The 14,639-nt window shown below is 41.4% G+C and overlaps 2 protein-coding genes across 4 annotated transcripts; both read left to right on the forward strand.

Moving 5' to 3' along the window:
- The first annotated feature begins 7 nt into the window (after positions 1-7).
- On the forward strand, positions 8-8,491 carry ddx61 (DEAD (Asp-Glu-Ala-Asp) box helicase 61). Of its 2 annotated transcripts, none has more exons than XM_035637513.2 (13): positions 8-172; positions 1,331-2,160; positions 2,643-2,706; positions 2,872-2,976; positions 3,375-3,504; positions 3,847-3,993; positions 4,215-4,309; positions 4,407-4,529; positions 4,611-4,739; positions 5,092-5,272; positions 5,366-5,467; positions 5,569-5,787; positions 6,450-8,491. In XM_035637513.2, exons 2-12 carry the CDS (start codon positions 1,982-1,984, stop codon positions 5,778-5,780), a joined length of 1,467 nt encoding a protein of 488 aa, XP_035493406.1. In that variant the 5' UTR covers positions 8-172; positions 1,331-1,981; the 3' UTR covers positions 5,781-5,787; positions 6,450-8,491. The 2 variants fall into 2 exon arrangements, with proteins under 2 accessions (XP_035493406.1, XP_035493415.1); XM_035637522.2 differs by lacking the exon at positions 8-172 and adding an exon at positions 276-530.
- A 1,187-nt stretch (positions 8,492-9,678) lies between these two features.
- On the forward strand, positions 9,679-14,596 carry tomm40 (translocase of outer mitochondrial membrane 40 homolog (yeast)). Of its 2 annotated transcripts, none has more exons than XM_035637533.2 (9): positions 9,679-9,819; positions 10,862-11,106; positions 11,307-11,467; positions 11,888-11,989; positions 12,122-12,227; positions 12,473-12,595; positions 12,823-12,899; positions 13,870-13,972; positions 14,089-14,596. In XM_035637533.2, the coding sequence occupies exons 2-9, from the start codon at positions 10,881-10,883 to the stop codon at positions 14,226-14,228; spliced, it is 1,038 nt and encodes a 345-aa protein (XP_035493426.1). In that variant the 5' UTR covers positions 9,679-9,819; positions 10,862-10,880; the 3' UTR covers positions 14,229-14,596. The 2 variants fall into 2 exon arrangements, with proteins under 2 accessions (XP_035493426.1, XP_035493434.1); XM_035637541.2 differs by lacking the exon at positions 9,679-9,819 and adding an exon at positions 9,839-10,482.
- Positions 14,597-14,639: the final 43 nt, after the last annotated feature.

Raw genomic sequence — 14,639 nt, forward strand, 5'->3', positions numbered from 1 at the left:
CATATTGAATTGACAATATTCTAAAAGAGGAGACAAAAGACTGGATTTAACGAAAACGACGAGTGTTCAACCAAACTTAAATCAAACAACCGATATCACACCGAGTTGCGGCGCAACGGCGAAGACTTTGGGTGGATGTGGCGAAGTGAAGCTAACATCGACCTCCGGCCGGGTAAAGAGTCATTTCTCAAGTGTATCGATTAACTGTGCCGTTTGTGGCTAAGCTAACAGTATTTGTGCTAACTTAGTACGGTCGGATTCAATAAAAAAAGTTTCCAGGTAACAGGTGCGAGCCGAGCGGTTGCGGGAGATGCGGGGTTGCGTCGCGCACGTCGTCCGAACAGCTTCGACTGGAGCCGCTCGGCAACAGGAAGAGGAAGAACTCACGTTAGCTCGTTAGCTCGACGGCAGAAGCCACGTTGCTAAGCGTAAAGTTTTAACGCTGCCAGTTAAACTTCTCACGGGGACAAATCTGCAAATACGCAGTTAAAGTGCTGTCGGAAGAATAGTCACACGGAACAACACCCCGGGTGGGTCACTTCCCTCGACACGGAGAAATAATTGCCAATCTAACTTTCCACATAACTCGGTTGATTTTTTTTTTTTTTTTTTTTTTTATAAACCTCGCGACTGTTCTTTCGTTAGCTCGATGCTAGCTCGTAGCTTTGGCATCACAACAAAGCCACCGCGAACAATGTTTAATAGTCATTTCATGTAAACAATTAAAATGTGAACTACTCAATTTCTTTTACCACTCTGCTTCGCACGTGCTCTCGTTATATGGGTGCAGGGTTTTTTGTTCTCCAATTGACGCGTAAAGCTAGTTTTGCGGTGTCGCTATTGTTGCTGACCGATTCGGTGGTTTTGTCAAACGTGGCGTTGTTTGTGTTGTGACAATCGAAGGAAGTCACTGGGAGCACACACACAATTGAAATGTACGTCAGCGACGTCAAGTGTCTTTTTGTAGAGTAGTGCACGAGTCGTGGAGAGTCCGGCGAGAACTCCGTTTTTTTTTGTCTTTACAGCGAATGGTTCCGGGCCTTGTTGTGATGAAAGTGTTCCTTTATTGTCCCTTTAGGAGTCGGTACTGGTGCTCGTCTTTCCGGGTGCTGGACTCGGTCCGGTTATGTATTTTCAAATTTGGTCTCAAAGTAACTCAGTGTCTCGCCTCTGTGTCTGCTTTAATTCAGAGATGTTATTCTGAGGGGAAGTCAAAAATTTTTTTGCGATGAGATCACAGGACTGTGTGTGCCTTTGATCACAGGAGTGAAAACACATTAGTTTGTTGGTGCTCTGAATTGACCACCAACGATTGTTTCTTGCCCCACAGGTAACCTGGATTCTTTTTCTGGCCGATCCGCAACGCTCACAGCACCTTGCAGACTGCCACCTCCGCGCTCTCTCTGCAGAAGGACGCGAACAAGATAACCAAAGGGGACTGTCGATGTCAAAGAAAAAGAGTGCCTGTATGACCTTTTGAGCCACTGTTTAGCTTCGGCGAAGACCTCATGATGTCATAGGAGCAAATCGCATTAGTCTGAGACGTGACAAAGGGTTGTCATATTTTTTATATTGGCCATTGTGAATGTACAAACGCAGCACTTGGACTTAGAAAGCCAAGATACACGAAGGATACGTAAAGAAAGCTCAGGATTCTCATTGCAGCAGGGATAAGTGTACGTTGAGAAAGAAAAATGAGAGTTTATGTTTTGGTCACATATTTGATTTATTTATTCAAATGAATTGTTAGTTTCTCCCTTTTTTGGAGAGTTGTCTTGTACATAGACAGAATTCATACACAAGAGGTCTGAACGTCAGATTGTGTACACAGAACATTTTTTCAAAAAGAAAAGAGGTGAAAAAGTTTTTATTTTTTCAGCTTTTACTTTTTTTTTTTACACAAGGGTGCATTAAACAAAACCTATAAGGGAAATAAAGGGTAAATATCAATTTTCCACTGGAAGGAAAATTTCTAGAAAACATGGCTACAGCAAGAACGGCAAACCCAGCACCAATGATTCCATTGAATAAAGCAGCAAATGGACAGTTCAGAGGACAGACCAGGCCAGCGGTGCCACAGCCAGGACTACTTTCAACTTCCCAACAGTCCTGTGCCCCCCAGAAAAGGAGCAGCGTTCCTCAGAACAGTGGGGGCATCAAGTAAGATACTGTTTCCACATACTGTCTTGCTTCTGTGTTGAAATAATTATTCTGATCACTTCGCAAGTATTACTTCTCACACTGACTGGATACAATAATCTGAAAAATATTAAAATTTCCATTCAAGGCAACAAAACCAATTTAAACAACAGGGAACTAAGAAGTGAATCTCTGAAATTATCCCAGAATTTTCAGTGAATCCCATCATTTATATTGCTATTAAAATTTCATAAATGACTAAATGGCAAAAATCTTCTCTTTGGCTGGTAACAGTCTTTTCTACTGTTTTGAACTTCATGGGACATGGTACATACAGAAGTCCCATTACTTGTGAAAGAATCCAAGCCAGCATCACGATGTGTTTAATCTACAGGGAAAGGCTCTGGATTTGCACCTCAAATATATTTCAGAGCCCTCTGTAGTCAACCTGTATGTTATTCTGTGATGTATTTAAATTTGAAAGTGCAAATTCTTACCTTAAGGTTTGGTGATGACTGGAAGAAGTGCCTGGAACTTCCCGCAAAAGACACCAGAATGAAAACATCGGTAAGGTCATTACTAGTATACTAGCATAATACATAGATTTATTCATAACTCTGAGACCCATCCTACATTTTCTGCTAAATTCCAAATGTTTTAGAGTTGCTGAATGTATGTTGCCTTTCAAAGCTGCAACATCGAGCTGCTGTTAAACTGCTCTTTTTCTCCCAGGATGTGACATCAACTAAGGGGAACGAATTTGAAGACTACTGCCTAAAGCGGGAACTTCTAATGGGAATCTTTGAGATGGGATGGGAGAAACCCTCCCCTATCCAGGTTAATAAAGCTATTTCAATTCACGTTCATCCCTTTAATGTAAATTTAGCTTGGTTTTGATACTTCACTTACAAAAACCCGTGAAACAATGCGTTTACGTCACTCTGTATGTTACATAATGTTAATTCAGATCATGATTCAATCTTATTGGAACCTGAATTGTTGCAGGTTCATGCTAAATTTACCCTGACTTAAGAACATATTAGTTTTGCTCTTCCCTGTTGTGCAAATTGTAATACTTTGGTGTGCAATTTGCAGTCATATTCTGAATTCGAAAGGGCCGGGAGTTTTTTGCATGTTGTACTCCGATAATTATTTTACCTTTTTCCATGTAAGTCTTTTCATGTCCAGTGAACCTTGCCGGTTGTACTGATGGTTTTGTCTGTCTGCAAAAAAAGGAGGAAAGCATCCCCATTGCTCTGTCAGGCAGAGACATTTTGGCTCGGGCCAAGAATGGTACAGGAAAAAGTGGAGCCTACCTCATCCCCATGCTGGAGAGGATAGACCTGAAGAAAGATCACATCCAGGGTGAGTAATTTATGTCCTCTGTCTGATGGTGCTCATTATGAACCAGATTTTGTATGATTACAGACATTAAAGGAATATTCAAACAATAAACCCAGTTCTAACTGGCAGAATTGTCAGGAATGTCAAGAACCACTTTTTTCCGCCCCAGTCTGTGGAGCATATGGACAACACCAAGATCGATGCAGCATTTTACTCTACTAATTTCTTGGTGCAAAGGTTTTTTTTTATTTAGGTCCGGATATACATAGTCAAAATAATTGATAGTGAGCATCAAGTTATTTCTCTGTGCATCTCATCCACCCTTGCATTTCATAAGCCCTTGCCATTTCTGTCTCACTCCAGCCATGGTGATGGTGCCGACCAGAGAGTTGGCCCTGCAGATGAGCCAGATCAGCATTCAGCTCAGCAAGCACCTCGGGGGCGTCAAGGTTATGGCGACCACGGGTGGCACTAACTTGAGGGATGACATCATGCGCCTTGAGGAGATAGGTATTTGTCATTCCATTAATCTTAAAGACAATAAAGGTGTTTCCATAAAGAAGATTTTGACTCTTGTACGCATGCAGTCAATGCTTCTTTTTACATTTCAATTTCTACAGAAATTGAATTTATAAGCTTGTCTTAGCATTTGAGCACTGCCCAGAAACACAAGGCTGTCTTCAGTAGAACTGGTTGTGATGTGCTTTTTGTGTCTCCTCCGATCATAACAGTGCATGTAGTGATCGCAACACCGGGCAGGATTCTTGACCTGATTAAGAAGGGTGTGGCAGTTGTGGATAAGACCCACATTATGGTGATGGATGAGGTAGGTTTGGCTCTCGGGGCTATTGACTGTGTTCATAAAGTTGGTCTGCAGTGTACCACATTTTTGTCACTCTTTATTTGAACATCCCTTTATTCAGGCAGATAAATTGCTGTCCCAGGACTTCATAGTCCTGATTGAAGATATTATCAGCTTCCTGCCAAAGCACCGTCAGATCCTGCTTTACTCTGCCACCTTCCCCATCAGTGTGCAAAAATTCATGGTGAGAACTTAAAAAACAAAGAGGTAAAAAAAAAAAGGAACTTGTTTACTCTTAATAATACACTGTCAATGTCTTCTCCAGAACAAACACCTGCAGAAGCCATATGAGATCAACCTGATGGAGGAACTCACCCTGAAGGGCATCACACAGTACTATGCCTATGTGAATGAAAGGCAGAAGGTCCACTGTCTCAACACGCTATTTTCTAAAGTGAGTGGTCAGCGCTTACCAGCTGGATGCTTAGAGCTTTAAAAAAGCTACTTGGTTTTCAGTCTGGCATCGAGTCACTCGAATCCTGTGAAGTGAGCATATTTAAAATTAAAATAAAAATTATTGTAATGAATAATAAATGATTTAAATTAAATAAAAAAAGATTCACAATTACATCAAAGAAACAACAGGATATGAGAAGATTGTATGGTCTCAGATGAACAATGGAAACTCGTGTGGTCATAAACTGTAGCTTTGGCCGCATGAATCCTGAGACAAAGTGTAAAGACTAAAGAATTTCCAGAGTTCGTTCCTTTAGTAATGAAAAGTTGTGTCTGTATTTCTATTTCAGCTTCAGATCAATCAGTCGATCATCTTCTGTAACTCTACCCAAAGAGTTGAGCTTCTGGCTAAGAAAATCACCCAGCTGGGCTATTCATGCTTCTACATCCATGCAAAGATGATGCAGGAATACAGGAACCGTGTGTTCCACGACTTCAGGAATGGATTGTGCAGAAACCTGGTCTGCACAGGTATGTGAACAGAGTTCTGCATTTTGAAATATAAAGTGGACAATTAAATCATTAATGGTCAGTAGGGAAACTAATGCGCATCTTTCCTTGAAGACCTTTTCACTCGGGGAATCGACATCCAGGCAGTAAACGTGGTCATCAATTTTGACTTCCCCAAAAATGCAGAGACCTACCTGCACCGCATCGGCAGATCAGGTGAAGATTGACCTGTTTATAAATTGTCAAATTCTCTCCAAAATCTTTATTTGCCACTTTGAGGTCACATCCATACTACAACACTCTCTCTTCTCTCTCAGGACGTTTTGGTCACCTGGGTCTGGCCATCAATCTGATAACTTCAGAAGACCGCTACAACCTGAAAACTATAGAGGATCAACTGGTCACTGACATTAAGCCCATACCCAGCAGCATCGATAAGAGCCTGTACGTGGCAGAGTTTCACTCCGTTGACCCAGATGACGATGACGGTGACGGAAGAGCCAAAAACGAGGAACTGGGAGCAGCCTGAACGAATGGTCAGTTTTTATAAACAAAGCAAAATAAGTTTAATTGTTGGTTAATTGAGAATTGTTTACTTGCTCTTTTTTAACACCTTGTAAACACAGTTTACTTTACAGCTGCATGTTCAATTGTCCATCTGACCCAAAATGATTGAGGGTTATTGCTCTTCCCTTGCTGTGGCTGTGTTAAGGTGTGGCCAATTAACAAGGGGCACATTCTTGTTATTTATTTCACTGCTCAGCTTCATGTTGCCTTTTGAGGCTTTGACTTGGAAGCTTAACAAGATATAGGTCAAAGTACATGAGTTAAAGTCATTGAATAATTGCACAGGTAAATCAGAGAAACCTTTTATTTCCATGGTCTGGGTCAGTGAGTTTATGCATTAGTAAAGTGTATTCGTCGAGGTGTCTAGCTTGAAGAAGAGCAAATACTATCAACCTTGCTAATGGACAGAATCCTCTTCCATCGAGGAGATTAACTGAAGTTGTACAGGATTTAAAGGTGAAAGGCTTATGGGTTGTCCTCCTCAGGCTGCACTGCAGCAGGCAACGTAGAATTGAACAGAGCTGATCAGCACATGGCCAGCTGTCAGCTCTGCAGGTTTGTTAAAGTCATGACTGGTTCACGCCTTTGCTGTCAGGAATTCAAACTCTGCTTTTCTGGTTTGTTTTTTCAGGGGGGAAAACGTGGCACCTGGCAGTCATCACACAATACCATCTATGCATCAAGACTCCCAAGTGAAGATTTTTATTTCCCACTTTGCAATCAGAATGGCTTAGTTAATATTTCTTTTGATTTATAGCAAACTCAAGTTCTGTCTGCGCATACGCTATTGAACCGGTCTGTACCACACAGAAAACTGCCAATTTAACTTTCTGCCACACTGCCAAAGGCGGTCTTTGTACGTGTCACTGCACAGCCACTCTTTACAATAGATGGAAGTTGTAATATAAAAACGTGAAACGAAAGGTGAACTTAAGGGCTAGAACTCGGTTGACATTCCTGATGTACACATTAACTACATGCAATGTGCCTTTTGAGCATATCGTTTAAAGGAAAACTGCACAAAAGTCTACTCAGTGGCCACTTTATTAGGTCCAACCACCAGCACCACAACAGACTGAATTCGGAATGTCGCGTTGTTTCAACAAGGTGCTAGAAACATTCCTAACAGAGACTACCTCATGGTGACAGGATAGCGTCACGCAGTTGCTGCAGATTTGTCCGCTCACCTCGAAGGTCCTCCATCACCAATGGTTTTCCTGTTAGACTTTGGGGGCCATTGGAAGGAGACTCATCGGGATGTTATCCTGATGGAAATAGCCATTAGTAGATGGGTAGACTGTGGCCACAGAGGGATGCACATTAGTCAGAAAATCCCAGGAGAAACAGCACCAACAATCATTCCACAGCAAAGTCACTTAAGATCACATTTCTTCCCCCATTGTGACTTTTTGTTCCGAACCACTAAATATTTGGACCATGTTTGCACGTGTTACTCTTGAAATATTGGGAAAATATTTGCATAAACTAAAAGTTGGATCTGATTATGTGGCCACTGAGTGTAGTCATTTTTAGGACCATCATTCCCATTGCTTTGAAAAACTTTTTCCTACTACAACTTCATTTTTGTGTTTTGTTGAGTGGGAATGCAGCTGTAAAATGAGGCAGATTGCAAACGCAGTCGTAGGTAAACCAAAATTTCTGCTTTTAAGAAGGGAACCAAAGATTCAGGGAAAGATAAATAATTTCATAAGTTTATATATATATAAAAGGCTTCAGGCGCCAAAATGACCATGTTGTTCTGAAGGATGTTTCAGAGGGCTACTTTCGTGCTCTTGCTTTCAAGTGTTTACTACAGAATTATGGTATTTGGATGTTATGGTGTAAAGTCATTGACACTAGTACTTTTTGTAAGTCCGTAATGAATTGTGAAGAATCTTTCAAATCCCTTAAAAGCAAATGCACTGGGGAGCATATTCTCAGGGCGAGAGGTTATCGGCAATAAACAAAACAAGATGACCAGCCTTAGTTGAAATCGGCCAACATTTTCAGGCTTCTTAGTTTAGTTGGTGTGCATTCTCCCCTACAAAGTGCCTTAGTCAAATGTCTAACTAACCTTTACTTTGCCCCGGCGTTTTGTCGTCGGTAAAACAGTTTCATGTCAATTTTAAAAGCACAGTTATGCTCTAAAATGATTTTTAGTTTCCCCCAGTTGTAACCATGACATTTGTCTTATTGCAACTCTGACCAACTAGAGTTGCTCTTGTGGTCGGAAATATTACAACCTTTGACTTTCTTGACATCTACTCTGAAATTTCTAGCAGACGTACAGTATTTTGTTGCATATTTGGCTGATTATTGCAGTATCACCAAGCACCAGCAGGGAAGGGACCCACATGTGCCCTCTCCAAAAGAATCCAAAGTAGTAATAAGCTCCAACATTTCTTCATGTGTGGCAGTGCTGTTTATAGCAAATGTGCAGGCAATGCTTGAATCAATAATTTCACGTGATAGAAAAAGAATAATTGAGACGTTTTTCCAAGTGGGTTTCTAGCCTGCAGCCATTTTTTCCCGTGACTGCATTGTGGAGAAAGAAACACCTTCATGAATTGATGACCAGATGTTTTGTAAAGCAGAGAGACCAGACAACCAAGACTTACCTGAAGTTTGTCAATGCCAGCTCCTCGAATGAATTAAAAGTCCAACTGAATGACACTTCCTGCTTCTTTTGTTTTTGTCTGTTTATGTTTTTAATCTGTCTAAACTTTGTTACATTGTTTTTTTAAGTGGCGATTGGATTAGCAAGCGTATTGGGCACTTAGAGTAAACTGAGGATCCTTTTGGACAAATGCAATGCCCCATACAAGTAATTTACTTTGGTGTTTTGATGCATAACAACAAAAAAATAAATAAACAAGTTATGTAAGTACAAGAAGAAGAGCAGCAATGAAAACAAGATAAAATATGTGAATATAAAGGACTGTGAAAATGGAAATAATCTACCACGGAGTAATTGGTTATGCAAGAGAAAATGTGCAAGTTTTAGAATTTATGCAGGAGAAAAATCAATACAATTGGGTCAAACAATCTTTTGGTGTGACCTTGAAAACAGCACCAGTTTGTCACATACAAGTGTTTTCAAGGAACTTGACAAGTAGAATGTTCCAAGCATTTTTGAGAACTTTCTGCAGTTCATTGGCGGATTTGGTCTGTCGCCATGTAATCCCAGACCGACTCCCATGATGATCGGAGCTTTGTTGGGGCCTTGCCATCTGTTGCAGGACTCCTTGTTCATTTGGATTGTTTGTGGGCTTGTCGATGCAGCGTGGAGAATTTTGTACAGAACACAGGATAGGAAGATATGAATCCAAACATAAAAATGAAACTTCTGCACTGCAGTTTAGAGGCAGCCAATTCCCTGCCACACAGCAGAGTAGCAGTCAGCAGAAAATCTTCAACTGCTTTTCTTCACTTCTAGGTTCATGCCTCAGGTTTTGGGGTTGGTCAAGGTTTTTCACAGGATTCCAGGAGACTAGATTTAGTTTGAAACCAGCAATCTTTCTGTTCATTTGCATGAGTTGGACTATGACATTTTACTATTTACACCATATGTCACACGATAATTGTATCCATGGGCATTGTGAAGGATGATTCAGATTGTTTTTTTATCTGCCTGAACCGCATGGATTCTTAACTTCTTATAAAATATATTTCAATACGTATTAGATGTTATGAATATTCTCATATTGTTGTATTGACTTTTCTCCACATACATGTCTACGGGGTGTACCCTTGGAATGTCATTCAGTTGGATGTCGAATGAAACGAATGTTCAGCGAATGAACCACGTCGTACGCCACCGGAAGCGGGCGGTTCCAGGTGCACTTTCAGCCAATAGCAGTTGAAACTGTACGTACATTAGCCAATCAGTGCACACGCCGCGGGAAATGGGCGGACACCTGTCAACTGTCCGGCGTCGCGGACGCTGTCGTCAACTTTACCGGCGTTCGACTCACTTCCCCCGCGGACCCCAGAACGTTAGCGTGAGTAGCTAAACCATGAAATGGCACGAGCACTGTTGAATGGAGAGGGTTATTTTTGGTGTCCGCTCGCCGGCCATTGTGCTCACAACTACCGTGTCTCCCTCGTGTAGACGGATAGATCTCGTGGTTGGCTCCACATGGCTACCTACCTAGCCAGCCAGCCAGCCAGCCAGCCAGCCAGCTAGCTAGCTAGCTAGCTAGCCAACGGTCCAACCAAACGTGCTAGCCTGCATTAGCCACAGGATGAACACTGCTCCCGGATAGTTGTGTGCCGGCTGACGGCTTGTTTTTCAAATATCGTCTGTCGTAAACCAGAAGTTGCAGTTCTATGTGTATTTGTGGCTACCACGACAGGTCGCAGGTCTTACAACGTAATATGTGTCACACAGTCACACATTATATATACATTTGGGCCTTAGCTACAACCAATCTGTGTAGTGTTGCTGCCACGGACAGGAGGACAGTTAGTTGCAGGCAGCTCTGACGTTTTGGGAGTCAGGTCAGGTGGGTCCAGGTGCATTTGGTAAACTGTGAGAGCTTGTAACGTCATCACATGATAAGTCATGATTGTCAAATAACTTTTTTCAGTTTTACTCGCAGGGATTACCATAATAGTCAGCAGCTCTGAGTTGTGATTAAACGACACTGGTACAGCTGCAACAGGTAATCTATTAGTAATCGGCTACTAAATGAATCGCCAACTATTTTGATAATCGAGTAATCGGCTCAAGTCGTTTTTAAGGAAAAAATTCTGTGATTTCAGCTTCTAAAAATGTGAATATTTTCTGGTTTCTTTCATCCTCTACGACAGTAAACTGAATATCTTTGGTGTGTGAACAAAACATCATCTTGGGGTTTTGTGAAACACAATCGACAATTTTCAACATTTTAAGACATTCTATGGACCAAACAACTAATCGATTGATCAGGAAAATAATATACAGATTAATCGATTATGGGAAATAATCGTTAGTTGCAGCCGTATACAATGATACAACAAATAAATGATTTGTTCTCTCTCTCTCTCTCTCTCCCCCCTCAGTCTGTTATAGCATCAGAGTATGGGCAGTGTGTTGGCTGCCGCCTCCCCCAGTCCAGCTCCAGCTGCATCATCTGCGGCTGGAGCTGGTCAAGGGGTCCCGGGATTGGTGTCCGTCCCTCCAGGGTTCACCATGCCCTCAGTGTCTTCTGTCCCTCCGACATCGGGATCTGGCCAGCAGACGTCGGAGGCCGACTCCCCACTCCCGAACCCAGGCACATATGAGGAGTGCCACCGCAAATGTAAAGGTTAGAAAATCAGTTGCTGAATTGTGACGCCGAGTGCATCGAGCAATTTATGTTCTTGTTGTAAATCACATTTGTTTAACTTGTAAATGATATTCATGTTATTGTGATAACAGTGTCATTATTGTCATATTGGTGTGGGCTTAAATAATTGTCTCAAAGATTGATTTTTTTTTTCTTTTGTTCTTGCTCTTCTATTTTAGAGGTGTTCCCTCTGCAGATGGAAGGGGTGCGGTTACTGGTCAACAAGGGCCTGAGTAACCACTTCCAGGTCAGCCACACCATTACCCTCAGTACCCAGGCTGATTCTGGTTATCGATTTGGTTCCACCTACGTAGGCAGTAAACAGATTGGACCCGCAGAGGTAAGGATCATTTCCCTGTCATCCTCATCAAAACCCACGATAAATGTTGACATTTGGAAATTTTGGTCTTAAATCTTCCTGTTCATGAAAGAAGACATACTATTTTCTGATGTTTTTGTTGTTTATCATTTGCTACATGAGTCTAAATAAGTAATAGTTTTGATACTTTGCCTTTTATTGGTTAGTTAGGCACGATTATTTCTTTACCTGCTTTGTCTTCACTGTTATTGATTAAAGCATATTCCAGTTAGTTGTTTTTTTGCGTTGTCGCACATGTAGCATGGGACAGATAAATGTAGCTCAACAACATTTACACTGATATTCAGGAAGCTACACAGCCTAAGGCTCTATACTGTTGCAAGGTTTCAAATGTCACCCACATCACTCTAAGCTTACAATGGTGTATCTTCTTCCCTCTAGTCATTCCCAGTCATGGTTGGAGATATGGACAATACTGGCAGTCTCAATGCCCAGATCATCCACCAGCTTACAACTGCTGTGCGCTCCAAAATAGCCCTCCAGGTTTGTAGACTTGTAGAGGGAACAGCCTTTCAGTTGTGGTCTACTCAGGCCTATTTTCAGTATTTTGAATTTCTCTAACATTGTCATTTTGTTCTCTGACCTTTTTTTTCTTCTGCTCTTCCTATGTTGTAGACTCAGCAGCATAAGTTTGTGAATTGGCAGTGTGACTTGGAGTATCGGGGTGAAGACTTCACCTCTGCTGTGACGTTTGGAAATCCAGACGTGCTTGTTGGATCTGGTATGATTATTTCCACAATTATAGTGGAGGCTTTGTTGCATATGTTAGTAATTCCCTCTGACAAGTTCAATAGATGAGTTTGTTGAGTGAGAACAGTGGTGGATTTTTTTGTTGTGTGTGTGAAATTAATAACAAATAACAATGCAGTCAGAGGTGATATCGTTTGTTCATTAGTGGTTAAATGAAAAACAAACAAAAAAATGCATATACAGTATAATCAAAGGTCTTTTACTACTTTCTTTCAGGCATTTTGGTGACCCACTATCTCCAGTCTATCACACCAGCGTTGGCCCTTGGTGGTGAGCTAGTGTACCACAGAAGACCAGGGGAAGAGGGAACCGTCACCTCCCTGTTGGGTAGATACACAGGTAAAATCTGAGCTTATTGAACCATGCACTGTAAAACTGCTTGATCATGTTTTTCTAACTTGATCTGTTAATGTTTTAATTTAACATTGACCTAATAATTTTCAAAATATCCATTGTTGGAGATTTTCTGCGGTATGGACAGGATTTAGATAAGTAAAGTGGTGCCCAATTCCAACTCATTGTTTTATCAAAGTGATTGATGTACAGGTCTTTTGTTTCCCCCTCAGGTGAAAACTTCATTGCTACTTTGACTTTGGGAGGTGCAGGAGCTCATGCTACATACTATCACAAAGCCAACGACCAGGTAACTCATATTAGCAAAAGTGTGTGTATTTTTGTGCATCAGTAATGGTTTGTCTGCCAAAACACCTATAGCAGTTTTTTGGCTGAAATTCAGGTGTTATAGAACAATACTTACTCACCCATGTATACACTTACACTTTTCAGTTGCTGTAATTAATCTGCCTGTCTATACTGGCTGTGAAGAAGTCCTTACCTGAATTGCTTTCAATGTAAGAGATGGGAGGGACACCATCCACAGGCCTTTTTGTGTGCAAAAAGTAATTTGAAAATTCAACTAAAGGTTATGTTGTGGCTTAAAGCGATTTTGGAGAAAGATTGTTGTTGTTTTTTGACCGCATTGGTCGGGGCTCGGACCCACAGCCTGGGGTGTGGGAGGCGTGGGGGCTAACCACAAGGCCATAACCCCTGAGTTGTAGCGTCTGTTGCTAGCACATCTCTTAAGGCGTCGAGCAGTGATGTTTTCGCATTGCACACAGTGCTGTGTGGTGCTGTTCGCACCTTTTTTATTGGTTTTCAATTTACAGAGCCAGGGCTGCACAAAATAACCCTGATTTTTTTTACTCAGAAACGACAGCTAGCAGACCGCAAAGAAATAGTAGCTGAATTTACAAAATGTGTATTGGATTTAAATCCCTTTCTAGTACAAAATCCCCTCTCTGTGTTGGTACCCAATTCATTGTGTAGTCTCACTCCAGAGAAACACAAGTACGAGTTATTTGTACTTTAAAGAACTAGCTTAAATTGGAAGATGCCCACTTGATGTCTAACTCAAACTAAACCAGGTCTGTGCATTTTGTCCCCCTTCTCTTGACTGTAGTCTCCTGAGGACCACAATGGGAGAAATAAATATATTGACAAAAACTTATTTCAATGTTCACAGGAATATTGTGTTAAGAGCCTTGAAAAAAGCTCTTTTTTCAAGGCATAGCCCTTTAAATTCATAGCCCTTTAACTTCTGCGTCCTAAAACAGCTGCAGATAGGAGTTGAATTTGAAGCCAGCACGAGGATGCAAGACACCACAACGTCCTTTGGTTACCAGCTGGACCTTCCCAAAGCTAACCTCCTCTTTAAAGGTAAATGCACTATGAAATCATACATGTATATAACTATCACACATGTTAATGTTTGAACATTAGTAAATATATATTTTCCCTTTTAATTGTTACCCTTTTCCCTTTCCTCGCCACAGGTACAGTTGACAGTAATTGGGTAGTAGGGGCGACCCTTGAAAAGAAACTGGTGCCCCTGCCTCTCACACTGGCTCTCGGGGCTTTCCTTAACCATCGCAAGAACAAGTTCCAGTGTGGTTTTGGTGTCACCATTGGCTAGAGTTGCGGGGCTTGTCTGGAGCATCTCGCACAGCTTGGACCAGCACAGAGACACACAGGAACCTTCACTAAGTTTTAGAAATTGGATTCAGAGACTCTCTTACTGTACAACTGATTTCTGGGACAGAGAGAGACAAAGACAACTACCAAGGAGCCAGGACTGGCCAAGCCATGCCTACACACTGTAGCACAAATGTCTTTCCTTTATGGTGTATTGGATATACCCACAAGTTAGAGAGATGTACGTCAGTGGACATCAGGTGATGCATGAGAACATGTGATGTGAAAATCAAAGTAAGTGGTTAAGTATAATATATGGTGATGATTATGGAGGATTGAAATAAATGTGATTACGTTTTTGTAAAACTAGATGTTGGGATTACTTGTGCAAAGCACAGACAACTTGATTATC

This window comes from Scophthalmus maximus, chromosome 1 (genome assembly GCF_022379125.1).
Source record: "Scophthalmus maximus strain ysfricsl-2021 chromosome 1, ASM2237912v1, whole genome shotgun sequence".
Classification (NCBI taxonomy): Eukaryota; Metazoa; Chordata; class Actinopteri; order Pleuronectiformes; family Scophthalmidae; genus Scophthalmus; species Scophthalmus maximus.

Bases quoted from the DNA above. Each gene is read 5' to 3' on its own strand.
- ddx61 (XM_035637513.2), top strand. From the start codon at position 1,982: ATGGCTACAGCAAGAACGGCAAACCCAGCACCAATGATTCCATTGAAT. The intron at 2,161-2,642 runs GTAAGATACTGT...TCTTACCTTAAG, and splicing joins CAGAACAGTGGGGGCATCAA to GTTTGGTGATGACTGGAAGA. The intron at 2,977-3,374 runs GTTAATAAAGCT...CTGCAAAAAAAG, and splicing joins AGAAACCCTCCCCTATCCAG to GAGGAAAGCATCCCCATTGC.
- tomm40 (XM_035637533.2), top strand. From the start codon at position 10,881: ATGGGCAGTGTGTTGGCTGCCGCCTCCCCCAGTCCAGCTCCAGCTGCA. The intron at 11,107-11,306 runs GTTAGAAAATCA...CTTCTATTTTAG, and splicing joins GTGCCACCGCAAATGTAAAG to AGGTGTTCCCTCTGCAGATG. The intron at 13,973-14,088 runs GTAAATGCACTA...TCCTCGCCACAG, and splicing joins AGCTAACCTCCTCTTTAAAG to GTACAGTTGACAGTAATTGG.